The following is an 18,346-nucleotide window of genomic DNA, read 5'->3' as shown; positions in this document are numbered from 1 at the left end:
TTCAGGAGATTTACTGCTTTTGTCTTTCTCTCAGGAAAAATAATTAACAATCTATCTACACCCCAGAGGAAAACAAACCTCCACTGGCACTTCTGCTAGGAGGAAGGAAGGAAGGGGGGGGGAGGGAGGGAGGGAGGCAGGAAGGGAGGGAGGGAGGGATCATTCATTTGGTTTTTGAGACAGGGTTTCTCTGTAGCTTTGGAGCCTGTCCTGGAACTAGCTCTTGTATGACCAGGCCAATCTCGAACTCACAGAGATGGGCCTGCCTCTGCCTCCCATGTGTTGGGATTAAAGGCGTGTGCATGCACTACCACCACCCAGGAAACGGCGCACGTCTTTAATCCCAGCACTCAGGAGGCAGAGGCAGGCGGATCTCTGTGAGTTCGAGACCAGTCTGGTCTACAGAGCTAGTTCCAGGACAGGTTCCAAAGCCACAGAGAAACCCTGTCTCAAAAAACCAAAAAAAAAAAAAAATCAAAATCATTCTATTATAGTACTATTTAATATGTTTCTGGTAATGCTATACATAAAACAAATGTTTTTAATTTATCCAAGAAAAAGAGCTGATCTGGTGAAGAAAAGACTATAACCTTTGAAATCACTGTTTTACTTGCTTTGAAACCCAAGGCAAAGTGCTCTGTGTGATGTTTATCTTTTATAGAAAAATTCTCTGTAAATATCACAAAATGGCGTTGACATGCCATTCTGAAAGACTGTGCACCGGAAAGTACCATGCTTGGTCCCTGTCTCCCTCTGATGGTCAGTCTCTTTGATGTCTTCTTTCTCTGCCTTACCATGAAGCACTGACAATATTAACTGGTATCAAGAACAGTTGTATGAACAGTCTGCTAATTTCTCCTAACGGCTCAAACTGGGAATGATGTAACATGATGATCAGTTATATATTAGTTCATTCCTGTGCTTGTAGGAAAATCAGTTTTTCATCTCACCAACTTGATAGCTAAAAGTGCAAGATTAGGCAGCCTCATTCGCTTGGTCTCATATGATGACTGGCATTTAAATTATTCTGTAGAGAAATGAAAAAAAAAACAGGCATGTTAGGTAGCTATGCCGTATGAGAACTTACTCTCCCTAGAACTACCAGAGTCCCGGGGGGAAAACATTAACCCATTTTAAGAGTGATGCCTCCATGGCCTCGTATCAGGCTCTGCCTCTTAATGGAGGTTCAGCATGGGGACAAATGTTTAGAGGATAAACCATACCTAAACCATATCAGGCCACATGCTGGAAGGAATTGAAACAGTAAGACACTCCCCTCTTCTTGTCATCATTCATAAGGGTCACAACAGAGAAACAACCGAAGCACCTGCCTTCTCAGCTTGGAATGGAGAATAAAGGGACAACAGCCCTGAGACACTCCCGGCTGTGCTTAAGAAGTGCTCTGCCCTTCTGTTCTTACCTAATGCCCATAACAACCCATGACTTGCTATTGCCACCACCTACCTATTGTGTGGATGAGCCACTTAAGTCAGAGGGGCGACCTGCTTAAAGCCATAGGAACGTAGCTTAGACCTGGTATTTGAACCCAGATCTTTCAGCAGCAGGTCCAGCTCTGACCCAGAGTACCGAGCTTCCTCTTGTACAGAATCTTTCCCTCCCAGGGCTGCTCTGTCACTGAGTACCAAGATGCTCCCTAAGCCACCCTGATTTAAAACACAGGCATCTTTCCATGAAGTCTGTCTTAGAACCAGCTCACATCACCAAGACCCAGAATGACTCATGACATTTCAACCTCTACATTTTAGGACACTATGCAAATGTTTTATAATATTAGTGTCCTTAAGCACTTTGTAAAAGTTTTCTCTCGGCTCTCCCTCGCCTGATTCATTTTTACAACATAGAAAGGTAGAAGTAATTGACTGTTTAAAAAATAGAGAAGCCTGCTTAATTTCTGGTGGATTGCATACTCTGTAAATTATGGCCTTATTTCAGACTGCTATTTATCTGGTTTTTGTTGTTGCTGCTGCTGCTGCTGCTGTTTTTCTGTTTGCTTTGTTTTTTTTGTTTTGGATGGGTTTATTTATTAAGTAACCCTGGCTATAGCAGAACTCACAACCCACTATATAGAACAAACTAGTTTACATAGATCAGGCTGGCTTCAAATTGACAGAGATCCATCCCAAGTGCTGAAATTAAAGGGATGCAACACCATACCCAGCTATGTAGTAGCTAAGACTTTTAGTGGTTTGTAACAAGTGCTGGAGAGCTAGCTTGACAGTTAAGAGCACTTGCTGCTCTTCCAGAGAACCTGTGTTTGGATCCTAGCACCTGAATCAGGAGACCCACAACCATTCCCAGGGTTCTGACACGCTCTTCTGGCCTTCACAGGCATTCACAGACATGTAACAAATACACACACACAAATATACAAGCATATAAATTTAAAAATGTTTTTAAATGCTTGTATCAAAGCATACAGAGGGAATAATGAAAACAACCCACTACAGCCTTTCTTATGTATAACTGCAATAAGCTTAACTCATTACATTCACTGTGATGCGTATCCATAAAACTCCTTTCTTTTAAGTAACAGTTACTATTCCCCTCTCGGTGTTGCAGGCATGATGTGGAAAGAAGGGGCAATTAGCCCTGTTGTCTACACGTCTGACATGAGCAGAATGCTTCAGGGCTGAGACGGGAAAAACAAGGACTGCACAGTATGAGTGTGTGTGTGTGTGTGTGTGTGTGTGTGTGTAACTATCCCTTGGAGGAAGTGATGACTGAGCCAAGATGGGGAGACTGCGTATGGGAGGGAGTGGAGAGAGATGTTTTCTGAGACTTACTTTCTCAAGTAGTAAGTATAGAAGAAAGCAGGGCGGCCTTTGCTTGCCATGTGAAACCTTGTAGCCTAGACCAGTGGCAACTGATGGAAAGCCACATGTGGGGATAGAATGCTCTTATGTGGTTTGAGTATTTGTATTGTGAGCTGGTCTGGAAGTTAGTTAAAAACTATTCTAAAGGCTTTGAAGACTTTGTGTTTCCATGCAAGATGAACACACACACTTAGAAACAAAGGAAGTCACTTACCACATCAATATCAAAGGCTTTAGCGATTTTCTTCCATGTCATCCTTGAAAATAACCGGTCCCGGAGCGGCATATACTGCCACAGATACAAACCAAACAAGCCAGGCTGCTTAGCTATCCAGACTTCATTCAAATCATTCACCATGGAGATTAGTACCAGCCGGACACAGCGGCTCGTTTCCATCTTGGAAACACGCACAACATTATTTTCTGTGGTCTAAAAGGTCAAAATAAAGTGAATGCTGGAGATTTATCAATCTATTTTTACAGAAATGTGTGTTAAGAAGGAGCCAAGGGCGGGTGCCAGTGGGGTCCATGCAGTCTGGAGCCTTGCCCCTGGTACAAGTCTCTTCCGGGCGTTAGCAGGAGTCATGAGTTTCCATGACATCCCACCATCCCTCATAGGAATCACAGCCAGGCTGGTTGAGATTGTGCTGGCTAATCAAAAGGTCAAAGCCTTCCATTTTCTTTACTATGGGGGTTGTTATTACCTCAAAAGGCACATGAAAATCCCACAAAAACGAAGTCTCACCCACCTGTGGTGAGACAAAAGATGATAAAAGGGATTTTGTTCCCAACTATGGAGTTATTGCACAACAGTGGGTGGACAGGGTGAACAGCTTTAGAACTGATACCGTGCAATTTTATTAGTACTAGAAAAATTGATTGCCAAACATTGGCAGCTAAATTCAGAACGTCTCAACAATTGGGGTTAAGCTATGCGGCTAATTAGTAATTCCTTCTGACAGAAACCATAACCTGTATGATTCAACTCTGTGGAATAAGAAGTAAAACATTCCAACTATTTTTCAACCGAAAACATTTACCTTAGTGACTACTGAAGTAGGAGCATTCTTGAAAATATTCGAACGCACAGGTCCTGGGCAAATGGTAGACACCTTTATATCCGGGTAGTTATAAAGTTCACTTTGGAGGGTATTTAAAAAGCCCTAATAGGCAATAAAAAGAAAAAGGAAAAGAAAAAGGAAATTAGACACAGATACAGGTCTCATTTCATTGTCTCGTGACTCGAGGAACTGTGTTCTAAAATGCTTGAATGAAGGACAGATAACACACACACAGGCCACGGGCTGTAATAGCAAAAGCGGTACTCTCAGATCTCGCCAGACCCCAGGGGTTCAGTGGATGCTAGCAGTAGCCTTTGACATCAGTGCTTCTACGGCAGACCAGCTCGGAGCAGACACCAGACTTTGCTCTAGAGACCCCTGTTTCTACCTCCTCATAACAATCTTCATTTTCCCCCTCCAAAAATGTTTATGTTTTACAGAGGACCTCTGGTAGGAGTAGAGGGGCATCTCTTCATTTCCTGGATGGATTTTTTTAATGTGGCTTTAAAAAAAAGGAGTGGAACTTTACAATAACTACCATAGATAAATCCAATCCATTTTTAAATTTTATATTACCATTTTAACTGATTTATTAATTTCCATGAAGTAAATTTTGCCTGATGGATAGTGCACAGCTAGTCACGATTACAATGTGATTGTCTTTGGACTGACCTTTAAAAGAAGCTAGACCAGGAACTAACCCACTATTAGTATTTTGCTATATGAACATAATATCAAATTGCCCTCTAAATTTATATCTTTAGGGGCTGGGCAGACGGTTCAGTGGTTAAGAGTACTAGCTACTCTTCCAGAGGATCCTGGTTGGATTCCCAGTACCCACATGGTACCACACAACCATCTATATAACTCCAGTCCAAAGACTCTGGCACCCTCTTTTGGCCTCTGCAAGCACCAGACACACATCTGGTCCATAGACATACATTCAGGCAAAACACACCAATACATCTTTTGGGGTGTTTTGGTTTTGTTTTAGTTTTGTTTATTTGCTTTGGGTTTTCCAAGACAGGGTTTCATTGTGTAGCCTTGGCTGTCCTGGAACTAGCTCTGTAGACCAAGCTGGCCTCAGACTCACAGAGATCCACCTACTTCTGCCTCCTAAGTGTTGGGATTAAAGGCGTAATTGGAGTTAGTGAGAAAGAAAGAAGGAAAGAAAGAGAAGGAAGGAGGGAGGGAAGGAGGGAGAGAGAGAAGGAGGGAGAGAAAGAAAAAGAAAGAAAGAAAGAAAGAAAGAAAGAAGGAAGGAAAGAAAGAAAGAAAGAAAGAAAGAGAGAAAGAAAACAAGAAAGGAAATACAGAAAATTGGGGAGGGTGGAAATGATCTTGGAGGAGTCACTGGGAGAAATGGGGACTACATATATATTATACTCTAAAAAAGAATAGTTAGCTAGACCTTCCAGACTTAACGATACTGGAGACTGTAAACCAACTATGAATAACCAGCAATCTGTTTTTCCTCACAGTTCTAAGGTAGGAAATATTCCCAGACGGCAATTTTAACAACAGGCCAGCTAGTGAAATGCCTAAGTTCTTTACTCAAGATGTTTGGGAAAGCAGGTTCTGGAGAACACACGCAGCAGTTGGGGCTGCAGGTGCACGTGGGGGGGCTGGACAGCGTGAGGGGGGGGGTTGCAGGCGGGGGCGGGGTGCAGGCAAGGGCGGGGCAGGGGGGATGGGAGCTGGAGAACTTAGCTTGATCTTCAGAGAGACTGGGCCCTGGCTTATAGATTCCCACCCGAACTGATAGGTTTCTCAGCACTGGTTACTTTAACGGTTGCCATGTTGTTGGATTCCACGTGTGGGCTATGCGACCTTCTGTGGGTGGCCTTGGCAGTTCAGGCCAGCTTCCTTGTGGTTAGGTATGTGAAGTGAAGCCGGAAAAGGTTTCAAGAGGTTCTGATGTTTCCAAGTGTCTGCTTTACAAGGTTAAAGGGAAGGCGTTTTTAGCTGAAGCAAGCAGAAGCACAAAGGCATATGCCATTCTTAACTATACTGAACACGAACTCCTAGTCCACTCTATGTCTCTTTGCCAAAAGTGCATCCATATCTGATTCAGCAACATTAAAAGCTCTGAGCTCCCTACACCACACAGCTCAGGGATGGTGAAGGGTCCTGCAGTCAGAGACTGATGACCCAAGGGTGGACAAAAGAAAGGGACACCAATCTGCCAAGCCTGGAGCACTGAGCCCTCTCTTTGTATTAACCACACCAGGGATAGCATATAAATTCCAGTGATTAAAGTCACTCTAAAACTTTCTGGGAACTGAGAAGGAAACCTGCTTTTCACATGCCTACTGACCTCAATGTTCAACTAAATTGCTGCTATAAGTAACGAAATCGTAAATCAGCCACATTTTCAAAAAAGTGGACATATGATTACTTGTGTGTGTGTGCACGCGCGCACGTGCTTGCACATGCATTCACGTGTGTCTGTGCTTCCTCGTGCATCCAGAGATCAGAGAGCAGCTTGGAGTCACTGGTTCTTTCCTTCCACCTTGGGCACTGAGGATCTGAACTCCAAACTCCGATGACCCAAGCCTGCAGGGCACGTGCTTTTATCTTCCACGCCATCTCACGGACCCATCAACCAGGCACGTTTTGCCAGCTTATTAAATCCAATTAAAACAGAGCCTTGGGAACGGGTGAGGCAACTCTTCTCTCTCTCTCTCTCTCTCTCTCTCTCTCTCTCTCTCTCTCTCTGTTGTTTTGTTTTTTGTTTTACAAAGGGTATTCTACGTGTCTTCTAAGCCTGGGTCCCGACAGATGGGAGGTACACTATCTCACATCTGTCTGCCTCAAGTGTGCCTCTCTCTATGGGAGGTTGATTGGCAGTCCTTTACTAGATCTGAGGAGAGCATCTGAACTGCAGCCCTTCATCAGTATGCACCTGTCCACACCCAACAGGCAGAGAAAGGTCCTATTGGACCACAGCTCCAATTTCTATGGGACGACGGTGATCTGAACCACTGCATCATACAATTCCAATAGTAATATATTCCATCAAAACTTACTTTCCAGCCATGTGCGCTGACCTATGCCTGTAATCCCAGCACTTGGGAGCTGAAGGCAGAAGGACCAGTAGTTTAAGGCCAGCCTCGGATACAGAGAGTTTAAGGCTAACGTGTGCTAAACGAGATCCTGACTCAATAACAAAAAGGAGGGAGAGGGATTCACTTTCAATAGGATGAATTAAATTTTAATGTTTCCTCAATCGCTGACCTTATTATGTCTTTAGTTTTACTCTTAAACCAACGTAAGAATCATTCTGTTTTAATATTCATTACTGCTAAGGTAAAACAGGTCAGGTTTTTCTCCTAGTCTTTGACTTGATCAAATTTTCCTTCTTTCCATGAAACCAGAATGAATGGAGTCCACATTTCCCTAGGAGGAATATGGAGTCCAGAACCAATCATTTAGTAGTCATGCATCCAGAATGAGACCAGCAAAGAGAGTTGCCTCGCAGTTGAAAATATGGCAGAGAAAGAGCTCAGGCAATAGGCCGTATATGCCTGCTAGAGCAGAAATAATCTATCCTTGGAGTGCAGCATCATGTGAGCACACATTGGAAATCTGCTAAATAAGCAATAAGCATGTGCCGCTCAAATATTTTCGGTCATTTACTGGTGCATTCCTCTCAAAGTTCTTCTCTTTATGTGGCCCCTTAGTGCCACACCTCACTGGCTGACCTCATCCACTGAGGGACAGTTCCCCGTGCGCCTCGTGGGCAATGCTAAAGGAGTTGGGTTCAGGAGCCTTACCCGAAGCGCGTGCTTGCTGGCCACATACGCACTGCAAAGGGGTATGGGTAAAATTCCCGCAATGCTATTCATAACCACGATCTTTCCTTGCTTTCTCTTCATCAAGTGAGGTAGAACACACTTGGTCAAGGACACTGTCCCCATGTAGTTCACCTCTAGTATCTCTTTGAAGACATCCATGTTGGTATCAACCACAAAGGAACACTGTGCTTTTCCACCATTGTTGATCAGAATATCGATCTAGTTAAATCAAATCAGAAAGAGGGCTTTTTTAGAGATGGTCTTGGAATGGACCGACGGAACTCCTAGCAAGGAGTGCTGTTATTCTGGTGAATCAGTACAGCCACGTTACCTTTCTAAAACCAACAACAGAAGGATAAAATCAAGCCAGGGGTAGTGACTCAAGCCTTAAATCCCAGCACTTGGGAGGCAGAGGCAGGCAGAGCTCTGTGAGTTCAAGGCCAGCCTGCTTTACACGGTGTGTTCTTGGTGAGCTGTATACTGAGATCCTGTCTTGAAACAAAACAAAAGACAAGCAAACAAAACAAGAAGAAAAAAATCAACACAATTCACCTATTCAGTTTAAGTAATAATATTTCACAAGAGAGAGCAAGATTCATAAATATCAAAGTTGTGGTGAATGCTTAGCCCTTTTGCCTACAGTAGGAACTGAAAATTTAAAAGGTAAGCAAAATACTAATGACCAAAGTCCAAGACCCAGCGGTCAAGAGGTTCAAGTAACAGATCTGCCCCGCTAATGCATCCCATGGTCCTGGATCTCTTGAATGACACCACAGACAAGAATCTCTTCGGCAGTTTTAACCAAGCTGGGGAAAGCTGTATAATGTATACTCTATCAACAAAACCTGCTGCTACTTACTCTACCAAATTCCTGGAGAACTGTTCTCGTAGCCATGTCATGGGAACTTCTGTCAGCCAGGTCAAGGGGCAAAACCAGTATATCTTTTTCTTTTATGTTGCCATTCTCTAGATTAAAACACATCAACACTTTGGTGAGAAAGCTGTGCTACGATTCAATTAAGTTCTTTCCTGCTCTCCAGGTCTATCCCTGAACCTCCCAAAAAGAATGAACTTGTAAGAGAACTCTGTCAAAATAAAGGGATTCCTACAGCAAAAACAAAACAAAACAACAACAAAAAAACACCGCAGCATATTTAGAAGTATAGAGTATGTTTGTTTTTGAAATATGCTCACCAAGTACCGTTGCTATTCTTCTGTCTTCTTTGGTCTGGCAGCTGAACCCAGAACTTCATACCAGGCAGGAGCCACTTTACCACAGTGCTAAATTCCCACCCCACCCCGACGCTTAGCTGCTCTTTCACACAGTTTCAATGCCAGTGAGTTACATTCAGATCAGGTAAACGTTCAGAGCCCCTCTGCCTAATCACATGTAAACTGAGAAGTGGATGTGGCTATTTAGCAGAATTAGAGACTGAACCTAGGGCTTCCCTCATGCTATGCAGGTGTTCTACCACAGAGCTGCCTCCCAAGCCTTTAAGGAAGTGATCAAAGAAGCATGGAGGCTAGACTTTCTGGACAGATGCCACTCAGTGTTCTGGTCCATCCCCGCCAAGCACCACCCAAGGCAGGAGTCACATCCTGTATACGAAGCCACTCCAAGGAGAACAGACTGTGGAGCATGGGACCAGCTGCCTGCTCACAGATATGTCCCTGGTATGAAGAGAGAAGCGTCCACATGGAACGAAGTTCTGTTAGACATCTGCCACATGACCTGTGGTCAGCACCGGCCTACTTGATAGGAAAGATGAGAGATTCCATCTTTAAGATTCTGTCCCTTCCCTGCATCTAGCAGAGTGAACTCTAGAGACCCAGGGAAAGAGATACCCCATACCCCATCTGTCTTAGTTGGGGTTTCTATTGCTGTGAAGAGGCACCATGACCGAGGCAACTTTTATAAAGGAAGACATTTAACTGGGAGGATTGAAGTTCAGATGTTCAGTCCATTACTGTGATGGAGGAACACAGCAGAACGAGGCAGTAGGGGTAGCTGACAGTTCTACATCTTGCATAGGCAATGGGAAGTGGTCTGTCTCCCGGAGCATGTGATGTGGGAGGGTCTTCTGTTTTGTGTTGATTTCATTGGTTAATAAAGAAATTGCCTTGGCCATTTGATAGGCCAGCCCATAGGTGGGTGAAGTAGACAGAACAGAATGCTGGGAGGAAGAGGGAAGTGAGACAATCGCCATGTCTCTCCTCTCTGGGTCAGATGCCATGGAACCAGCCAGCAGGTCCAACATGCTGAATCTTTCCTGGTAAGCCACCACCTCGTGGTGCTACACACATTAATAGAAATGGGTTAATCAAGATGTGAGAGTTAGCCAGTAAGAGGCTAGAACTAATGGGCCAGGCAGTGTTTAAAAGAATACAGTTTCCTTGTAATTATTTCGGGTAAAGCTAGCCAGGTGGCCATGAGCTGGGCAGCTGGAACACAGCCCACTGTTCTTTCTACAGGCATGACTTGAGCATAGGAGACCTCAAAGCCCACTTCCACAGTAATACACTTTCTCCAACAAGGCCACACATACTCAAACAAGGCCACACCTCCTAATAGTGCCACTTTCTTTAGGAGTCATTTTCTTTCAAACCACCACATCATCTTTTTTACCCTTGTGTGTTTGCTTCTTTGCTTTTTTTTTTTTTAAATCACTATACATTTAGTACTTTCAATATTTTCTTTGTTCTTTTATTGTGGAAGAACAGAGTATCTATCTTTTTTATTTATTTTTATTTTATGTTCATTGGTGTTTTGTCTGCATTTGTTTCTATGAGGGTGTCAAATCCACTTTAAGGTAGATTACAAACAACTGTGGGCTGCCATGTGATTGCTGGGAATTGAACCTGGGTGCTCTGGAAGAGTAGCCAGTGTTCTTAACTGCTGAGCTATCTCTCCAACTTCAATATTTCATTTTTGTAAAAGTAAGCATTATATTTTCTTTGGATTCTTCTTCTTACATTTACCTAATTCTGCCATTTATAAACCTTTTTAAAATAATGCTATCATATATAAAGTCAGCAACAGAGAAGCAAAAGACAGCAGCAAGGAAACTGAGATGCTGACAAAAAACCGAGATAAATGTCAAAAATGAATGTCTGTTAAGCCAAGAAAAAGCACATTGCAGAATGAATTCTCACTAGACTAGGTCGAGTGGAAGAAAGAAAAAGTGAAGAATAAAAGCAAAGTTGGGGACAATACCACATTCAAACATCAATTTAAAAACACACAACATCCAAAACATGATCAAGAGATCAAAAATAAGAATTTGTGGGGGAGGGGAAAGGTCTGAAATAAAAAAAATTAATGATATAAAAAATCTATTTGGCCAGGCAATGGCAGCGCACACCTTTAGTCCCAGCACTTGCAAGGCAGAGACAGGCAGATCTCAGTGAATTCGATGCCAGCCTGGTCTACAAAGCAAGTTCCAGGATAGCCAGGACTGTTACACAGAGAAATCCTGTCTCAAAAAAGAAAAAGGAAAGAGAGAGAAAGAAAATTATTCAATGAGAGAGAGACGGAGAGAGAAAGAGAGAGAGAGAGAGAGGGAGAGAGAGAGAGAGAGAGAGAGAGAGAGAGAGAGAGAGAGAGAGACTGACTCTCCGTGTTATGGATAAGAGAGACAACCTGTTTTTCCCCTCAAACAAGTTCTAAGTCATTTGATCCTGAACAGACATTGGGAGAACTGGCCATCTTACCTAAGGTGGAAATCTGTACAAAACTGAGAGTAGAACGGTAGCCAAAAAGAAGGAAACTCCTAGCAAGCACAACTGCTTAAGAGGTAACAGAAGAGAAGGCGGAGCAGTGCCAGGAAGCCCAGGAGTCAGCGCGAGCTGCACAGGACAGTCCCACCTCCCCTCACTTCTAGGATGCATGGCTGCTGTGGGGAATTGACTCACCCAGGCACCTTCTCTTCACCCGCTCCAGCTCCTGCGCCCTGCGGGCTGACAGCACCAGTGACACCCCAAGTTTAGATAACTGGAGAGCCAGCTCCTCACCAATGCCACTGGATGCTCCCGTCACCCACACCACCTTGCCAGTCAGCACCTGTTCTGCGGAGGAAGGAGGAGCATTGTCAGGAATATGTGTGGAATAGTGATATTCACATATCAAAGAGAAGCAAAACATAAATGAAGAATAAATAAACTAGCCGGGCGGGCTGGTGCACACCTTTAACCTCGGCACTCGGGAGGCAGAAGCAGCTGGGGCTCTGTGAGTTTGAGGCCAGCTGGGTCTACATAATAAGTTTCAGAATAGCCAGGGCTATGTGTGGATGAAACCCACCTCAAAAAACAAAAACAAGCAAAAAAGAGTAAATAAATTTTAAACCATGTCATTAAACAAGACAACCTATTATGCGTAACTTAAATTTCAAATCTCCTACAATTTCTTAAAAAGGGCAAGATTGTTTTCTATCCATCCAATATTTGTATATGTCAAAATTCTTGGTAAATTTTCCAGACTTTATTCTGACTCCAATGGTTTCATTTGACTAAAACTCTGTTTATCTACTTATCTGTGTATTTGATAAAGAAAATTAAAGTTGCAAAGTAGAAACCAATCGCCTGGACTCGATTGTCTTACCCTTTAAAGGGGAGATTCAGATTAAATGATTGGGTTCCATCCAGTTTTCAGTTCTATGAGTCTAATTTTTTTTTTTTGGTGGATTTGTTGGTAAGGTTCTGAATTTACCACTTTCTGGTCAATGGTATGCTATGAGCATCCTGCACTTGAACGTAGAATTTTCTTATTTTGTTACTCGTATCTAATGTCTTTCAGGTAATATCATATTATAAACACACTCCCCCTAATGTAGGTGCTGTCATCTTAGAAGAATGTAGTACAAGATGCAGTGTATAGGATAGAAATGTGAACCTTGGTCCCCAAGCCTCTCCGTCCCTATAAAGACTGCTCAAATAATACAGTGGCCACACAGAAGGCGGGAGGTGGTACTGGGGAAGATGATCGTCAGCGTCCTTCTGAAACTTAGCCCAGAGTTGCAGTGTTGTGTAAGAAAAGCCTTTGTGGGATCAAAACCCTGTGCCATTGTCCTTGGCTTCTCATCAGCCCTCATTGTCCGCCATGTTCAGAGAGTCCGGTTTTATCCCATGCTTTTTCAGTCACAGTTCAGCTGGCCTTGGTGAGCTCCCAAAAGATCAGCCCCACTGTCTCAGTGGGTGGGTGCACCACTCGTGGTCCTGACTTCCTTGCTCATGTTCTCCCTCCTTCTGCTCCTCATTGGGACCTTGGGAGCTCAGTCCAGTGCTCCAGTGTGGGTCTCTGTCTCTATCTCCATCCATCGCCAGATGAAGGTTCTATGGTGATATGCAAGATATTCATCAATATGGCTATAGGATAGGGTCATTTCAGGTTCCCTATCCTCAGCTGCCCAAGGAACTAACTGGGGACATCGCCCTGGGCACCTGGGAGCCACTCTAGGTTCAAGTCTCTTGCCAACCCTAAGGTGGCTCCCTTAACTAAGATATGTGCTTCCCTGCCATGTTCTGGCTTTGTGGGAGCCTAGCCAGTTTGGATGTTCACCTTCCTAGACCTGGGTGGAGCGGGGAGGATCTTGGACTTTCCACAGGCAGGGAAACCTGACTGCTCTTCGGACCAGAGAGAGAGGTGGAGAGGAGTGGGAGGAGGGGGAGAGGGGCGGGAGGAGGGGGAGGGAAACGGGAGGCTGGGAAGAGGCAGAAATTTTTTTTTAATAAAAAATTAAAAAAAAAAGAAAAGCCTTTGTGTCCAGCTCTAAGTGAAATGTGGAGTAAAGCCTTTGTGTCTGGCTTTGAGAGAACTGTTTCAGCAAAGCCTTTGCTATGTCTGGGTTAGTCAATAGAGGCCAAGAAATTGTTTTGAGACCATTTAAACCATGAAGAATTGTTTCTTTGGAGACTCTGCACTGCGTGCTATATGGGAGCATGAAGCTTCACCGACCTTGGTACTGAGACGTGCCGGGCAGACCTGGAGTTCTCCCTTTTGATTATGGCTTGCCTTAAGTTTGTGTGGGTTTTCTGTTCTCATGGGCAGCAAGAGCAAGGTGAATTTGATGTTGAAGCCTTTCCCAGCGTCAGGTTAACCTTATACATATTTGAAAAAACTAACTAGAGTGAAGTAGGTGGGTGTTCGTCTTTTCTAAGAAGGTTGTGCCCCTCTACTCCTTTGGAAAATGAAGGTTTAGCATCTTGGCGGGCCTCTCTCTCTCTCGACCTGCAATGCAGCATCAAACCATACATGGTGGTGTGAAGCTCTTGTCCTTAAAAAAGTCAGTGTGGTGAGGGCACGAGCTACAGCTCAGCCAGTAGAATTTTGTTGAGCACTGGCCTCAGCCCTGATGCCAAGCCCAACACTTGATAAGCTGGCTGCGGTGGCACACACCTACCATCCCGGCACTCCAGGTGAAGGCAGGAGGACCAGAAACTCAAAGATTGTCCTCCTCAGATGCATAACAAGTCCGCGGTTAAGCTGATAACCTGGCTTAGAAAAGAAAAACAAAACAAACAAACAAAATTCTCCATATGACTCAGGGACTGTCAAGAAGAAAAGGCAAAAAGAATCTAAGAAGGAGGCTGAGGAGGACCTGAACAGAAACTGTCTTCTTTGTGTGGCAGATCCTCCTCGCTCAGGCCCTCACAGCAGCTGAGGCAGACTGCACAACAGCTGGACAACAAATCAGTCAACCCTAGAACAAGGCAAGGGGAATCTCACCGTGTGAGATTCAGGCTTGGGGATGCAGAAACTCTTCCCAGAAGGCTTCAGAGAGGCAGAAATGAAGGCTGTCACTAGAGAGGGCACACTGAGAGCCTAGGGTCAAGGGTGGGAGTGTTGGACTTTTCATTGTTTATCCTAGAACTTTGCGGTTTTGCCTTTATTCATTTTTAAGGAGACAACAATATAACCTACAGAAAGGAAGTTTTGGTTTTCCTTTTAACATCTCCACAAAGCATGCCCATATTCCAGGCTATGCTGCTTTCAGAGTCTGTGTCTGCTTTTGTGTTCCTCCTGTTGTTTTCCTCAACCTTCATCCCACCCTGAGTTTCTTAAGACATTTTCCCCCTAAAGCTGCCCCCTATGAAATTTTAATTCCACACATACATGATATAGTCGCCTATATCCTGTACATAGAAGCATGCTCTCATATATATTGTTTGATGAAACTTACTCTTTTGTCAATAAAGGTTTACGAATAACTAACTTTCAAGATTGAGTTAAATCTTAAAAGTTATTAACATTGTTTGGCTTTTTTCAAAATGACTTGTGCCGCTATATCTAATAAAACGAATTCATTTTTACTGACCTTGTAACTGTTAATCAACAATTTTTCTTTTGGATTTCACTTTTAGTTGGATGACCTTTGCAGAATTGCATAATAAAAATATTGATTTTGTTTAAAGTCCAAGTTTACACAAAAACCACCAACATAAAACACCTGTGAGTCTTTGGCAGTCGAAATTATTATTCAAAGAATTAATCAAGAGAAGGTTCTATTATCAAATGAGAAAGTGATGTCAGGTATTTTCAGTTGAAAGAGAAAGTCCACCAAGCCCAGCCATCTGCTCTCCTAGGCTTTTCTGTGCCCTGGCTGCTAAGTCTGCACAAGTTATACCAGGAGAGAGAGAGGGGAGGGGGGAAGGGAAGGGAAGGGAAGGGAAGGGAAGGGAAGGGAAGGGAAAGGAAGGGAAGAGAAGGAAGAGAAGAAAAGAGAAGAGAAGAGGAAATGAAAAAAAAAAACATTGAGTAGTAAGAATTTGGCCTGTAGGGGTGAGTTTTACAGAGAAGAAGGAAGATAAGAATATATTATAGACCTCTTATGCCCCACTACCAGAACCCCCAGCCAATTTTCACCCATAGAAAACATTGTCTTCTGAGCCATCACTTCCAAACCAATGTCACAACACACTTTGGGTTCTGTTGTGAAAATTCTATTGGATTCTTAGACTCCGAAGTCTGCCTGGAAGCATACCATTTCATTCCCTGGAATGTCATTCCCCTGTTTGCAAAGCATCGCCAGCCACACTTGCTTCTAGAGTTGTGCTGAACCGAAAGGAGTTCAGGGGTTGTGGAACGTTGAGCGCACTGCCTACAGAGCACATCATAGCACGTGTTTAGTTACCCGATATAGGTGTTTAACTCGCAGGGATAGTCCCATCGAATAGGAAGCAAGACACGAACCAAAAAGTGACAGACGGAATCCCCACTAGTGTGCAAAAAATCATGTTACTTCAAAGAAAACAAAAACCCACCTGGGTCCTTTATGTTGAGCTTCTAGACTCATGAATAGCAAAAGAATGGGCTAAGATACCACTTCAAAACTTTGCAGAATGAGGAGCCTAGGATAAACACTTTTGAAATGAAGAGGCACTGAGTCTTTGTCCAAGGCGGCAACTTAGCAGGGCAGTGTTCAGTGCTCCTCAAAGTGTCTGATGCTGCTTTGGATAGCTGGGATTCCAGTTAGGCAAAGTCTTAAGGATGTTCTCTTTAGGGAGCAGTTTGGCAACCTCTAGCAAGCTTTCCCAGCCTGGAAGGCGAAAACTTCCCATCTTTAGGTCAGAACGGGTCATAAGAATGCCAAATTGTTCCCTTTGCTCAATCTCTGCCTCCCTCACCCTGACCTGGGCAAAGCCCAGGCTGGCAACACTGGGGTTTCAACAACCAGAGGTGGCCCAGGAGGAGGCGGACACAGCAGAAGTCTCCCACTTTGAAGCTGAAGATCGCTGAAGGGCCTCACCTGGACGACGACCCAGCCACTCAGCCCACAGCAGCGCCAGGTCAGAATCGGTGCGCAAGAAGTTCAGCAGCCACAAGGCTAGCAGGAGGGCGCACAACGCCCACAGCCAGAGCTCCCCGGTCATCGCAGCGAGTGGAAGGCAGTTAGCCCTGAGGACAGCAGGCTGCAGAGTCTAAGTTTATAGGTCCTGGGCTCTGACTCCGCCCAGAGAGCTCGGCAGGCGAGTGGGAGGGGTGAGTGTCCCTGGCGTGTCAGGTACACACTACTGGCTAGGTCCTGGACTGCAGGCACCACCTATGGATCTAGGAATGGGGGATGCTGGCTCCAAACAAGCACAGACACTGATTAGACTTCAAAAGAAATGTTGCAGCAAGAACAAAAAAAAAAAAAAAAAAAAAGGAAATGACTAAGTGTTAGGTTGGGAGCCTAGGCCCCGGTCCCGGGCATCTATCTCAGCCACCAGGCCTGGTCTGGACTTCAAATCCGAGCAGGCCAGGTCCTCACCCCTCCCTGGCAGTGGGGTCAGGACCCCTCCCCAGGGTACTTAAGTGATCCTCCAAAAGAGGAACACGTGGTCCCCCTTTCTTCCTCCCGGGGGTCGCATTTCTGCGGCTTCCTGGTTTCCCCCTCGGGGCCACCCGAGAGCGCAGATCTCCCATTAAACCTGGATATTTCTTAATTTGGTTTGTTTTGATTTGGCTTGATTGGGAATTTTTGCGTCGTCAGAGAGCTCGCTTAGGAAATATTCCTAACACTAAGTACTTACTGTTACTATCAGTGGCTCAGTGATAAACAGTTGTCAACATCACTTTAAGAGTTGTTTTGCCAGTGAATTCTTTTCAAGGCTTTGACTATATTTTGGTGGAAGACAAATATCCAAAATTTAAAGCCCTCCTCTCTCCTCATTCCCCTGCCCCTGCAGGAGACGGAACCTAGGACTCAGTCAGAACTGGGTAGGTGCTCCAATGCTCCCAGCAGCCCCCATCCCACAGAAACATTTTATTAACTAGATGAACTGGGAAAAATATATACATTATTCAGGGAAATTAATGCATTGCTAGAAGACATTTCTTTTTCTATTTTCAGGATCTTAAAAATAAGCTGTGCCTTCTATTTGTGATGCGGTCATTGCACTCATGAATTCTTTGTAGTTCTGGTTACTTACGTTAGAGCTGCATGAGGTAACTCAACAGAGTGGGTTATTAAAAACTACAACAACCAACCAACAAACCCCCAGAATACGGAAGGGAGACAGATGACCCCAATGTTAGGTTAGCTGGAGGAGGGAGTTGGGTTTGGGTATAATCAAGACACAGGGGCTCCCCTGGATCTTTAAAGCCAATGTAATTTCCCCCACTAGAGCCCAGGGTATAAGAGATGGAGAAGCGTGAAATAGTGGGGTTCCTGGTTTACTGCAGTTCTAGCTATTCTGTTACTAGTAACAAGTTAGCTCAAGGCAGGGAAGGAAAAAGCAACCTCCCTGTTACAGTACTCGGGAGCAGTGGAAGGACAGAGAGTGAAACTCAGATTTCTCTGCCCCCAGGAACCTCTAAACCAGTTGTTAGGCCAAGACTTTTTATGCAAATTAAGTGCCCAAATAACTTCCTCTCTCTTAGAGTAGCACCAAAAACCTGCAGGGCATTCTTTCTCAAGGGCTGCTAAACCACTGGAATAGGAGGCAGGGTCTAACAGCGACCAGTACTTAAACCTTGGAGGACCTTCAGTACTTAAACCTTGGACCTTAGAGTACTTAAACCTTGCGTTATCCCTGGTGTCAAGGTGTCTGCATTAGGTTAAAGGTACTTCCATCATGGCCCAGGTTATTTGCACTGATGTAGAGTGTCAAAGGCCATTAAGCCTTCTACTGCAGTTGTTTGTGTCATTTGGCTCCTAAGAGAGATCTCTTGGATTAT

General features: G+C 44.3%; 2 protein-coding genes across 2 annotated transcripts in view; one reads left to right on the top strand and one right to left on the bottom strand.

Annotated features, from left to right (window-relative positions):
- Pcnx4 (pecanex 4) overlaps positions 1 to 18,346 on the top strand; it is a 69,683-nt gene that overhangs the window by 43,436 nt on the left and 7,901 nt on the right. The gene's annotated exons all lie outside the window — the stretch shown is intronic.
- Positions 481 to 16,570, bottom strand: LOC121452230 (dehydrogenase/reductase SDR family member 7-like). Its single transcript, XM_041658173.1, has 7 exons — positions 16,434 to 16,570; positions 11,605 to 11,757; positions 8,552 to 8,658; positions 7,672 to 7,911; positions 3,875 to 3,997; positions 3,049 to 3,264; positions 481 to 1,027 (listed from the first exon to the last, which is right to left on the bottom strand). The coding sequence occupies exons 1-7, from the start codon at positions 16,555 to 16,557 to the stop codon at positions 986 to 988; spliced, it is 1,005 nt and encodes a 334-aa protein (XP_041514107.1). The 5' UTR covers positions 16,558 to 16,570; the 3' UTR covers positions 481 to 985.

This window comes from Microtus oregoni, unplaced genomic scaffold, assembly GCF_018167655.1.
Source record: "Microtus oregoni isolate MIOR12 unplaced genomic scaffold, Mior012 000009F_ref0000495, whole genome shotgun sequence".
Lineage (NCBI taxonomy): Eukaryota > Metazoa > Chordata > Mammalia > Rodentia > Cricetidae > Microtus > Microtus oregoni.
Note: the sequence above shows the minus strand (reverse complement) of the source record. Positions and strands in the feature narration are given on the sequence as shown.

Bases quoted from the DNA above. Each gene is read 5' to 3' on its own strand.
- LOC121452230 (XM_041658173.1), bottom strand. From the start codon at position 16,557: ATGACCGGGGAGCTCTGGCTGTGGGCGTTGTGCGCCCTCCTGCTAGCC. The intron at 11,758-16,433 runs GTGAGGCCCTTC...CTTCCTCCGCAG, and splicing joins GTGGCTGGGTCGTCGTCCAG to AACAGGTGCTGACTGGCAAG. The intron at 7,912-8,551 runs GTAAGTAGCAGC...TGATTTAACTAG, and splicing joins TTCTCCAGGAATTTGGTAGA to ATCGATATTCTGATCAACAA.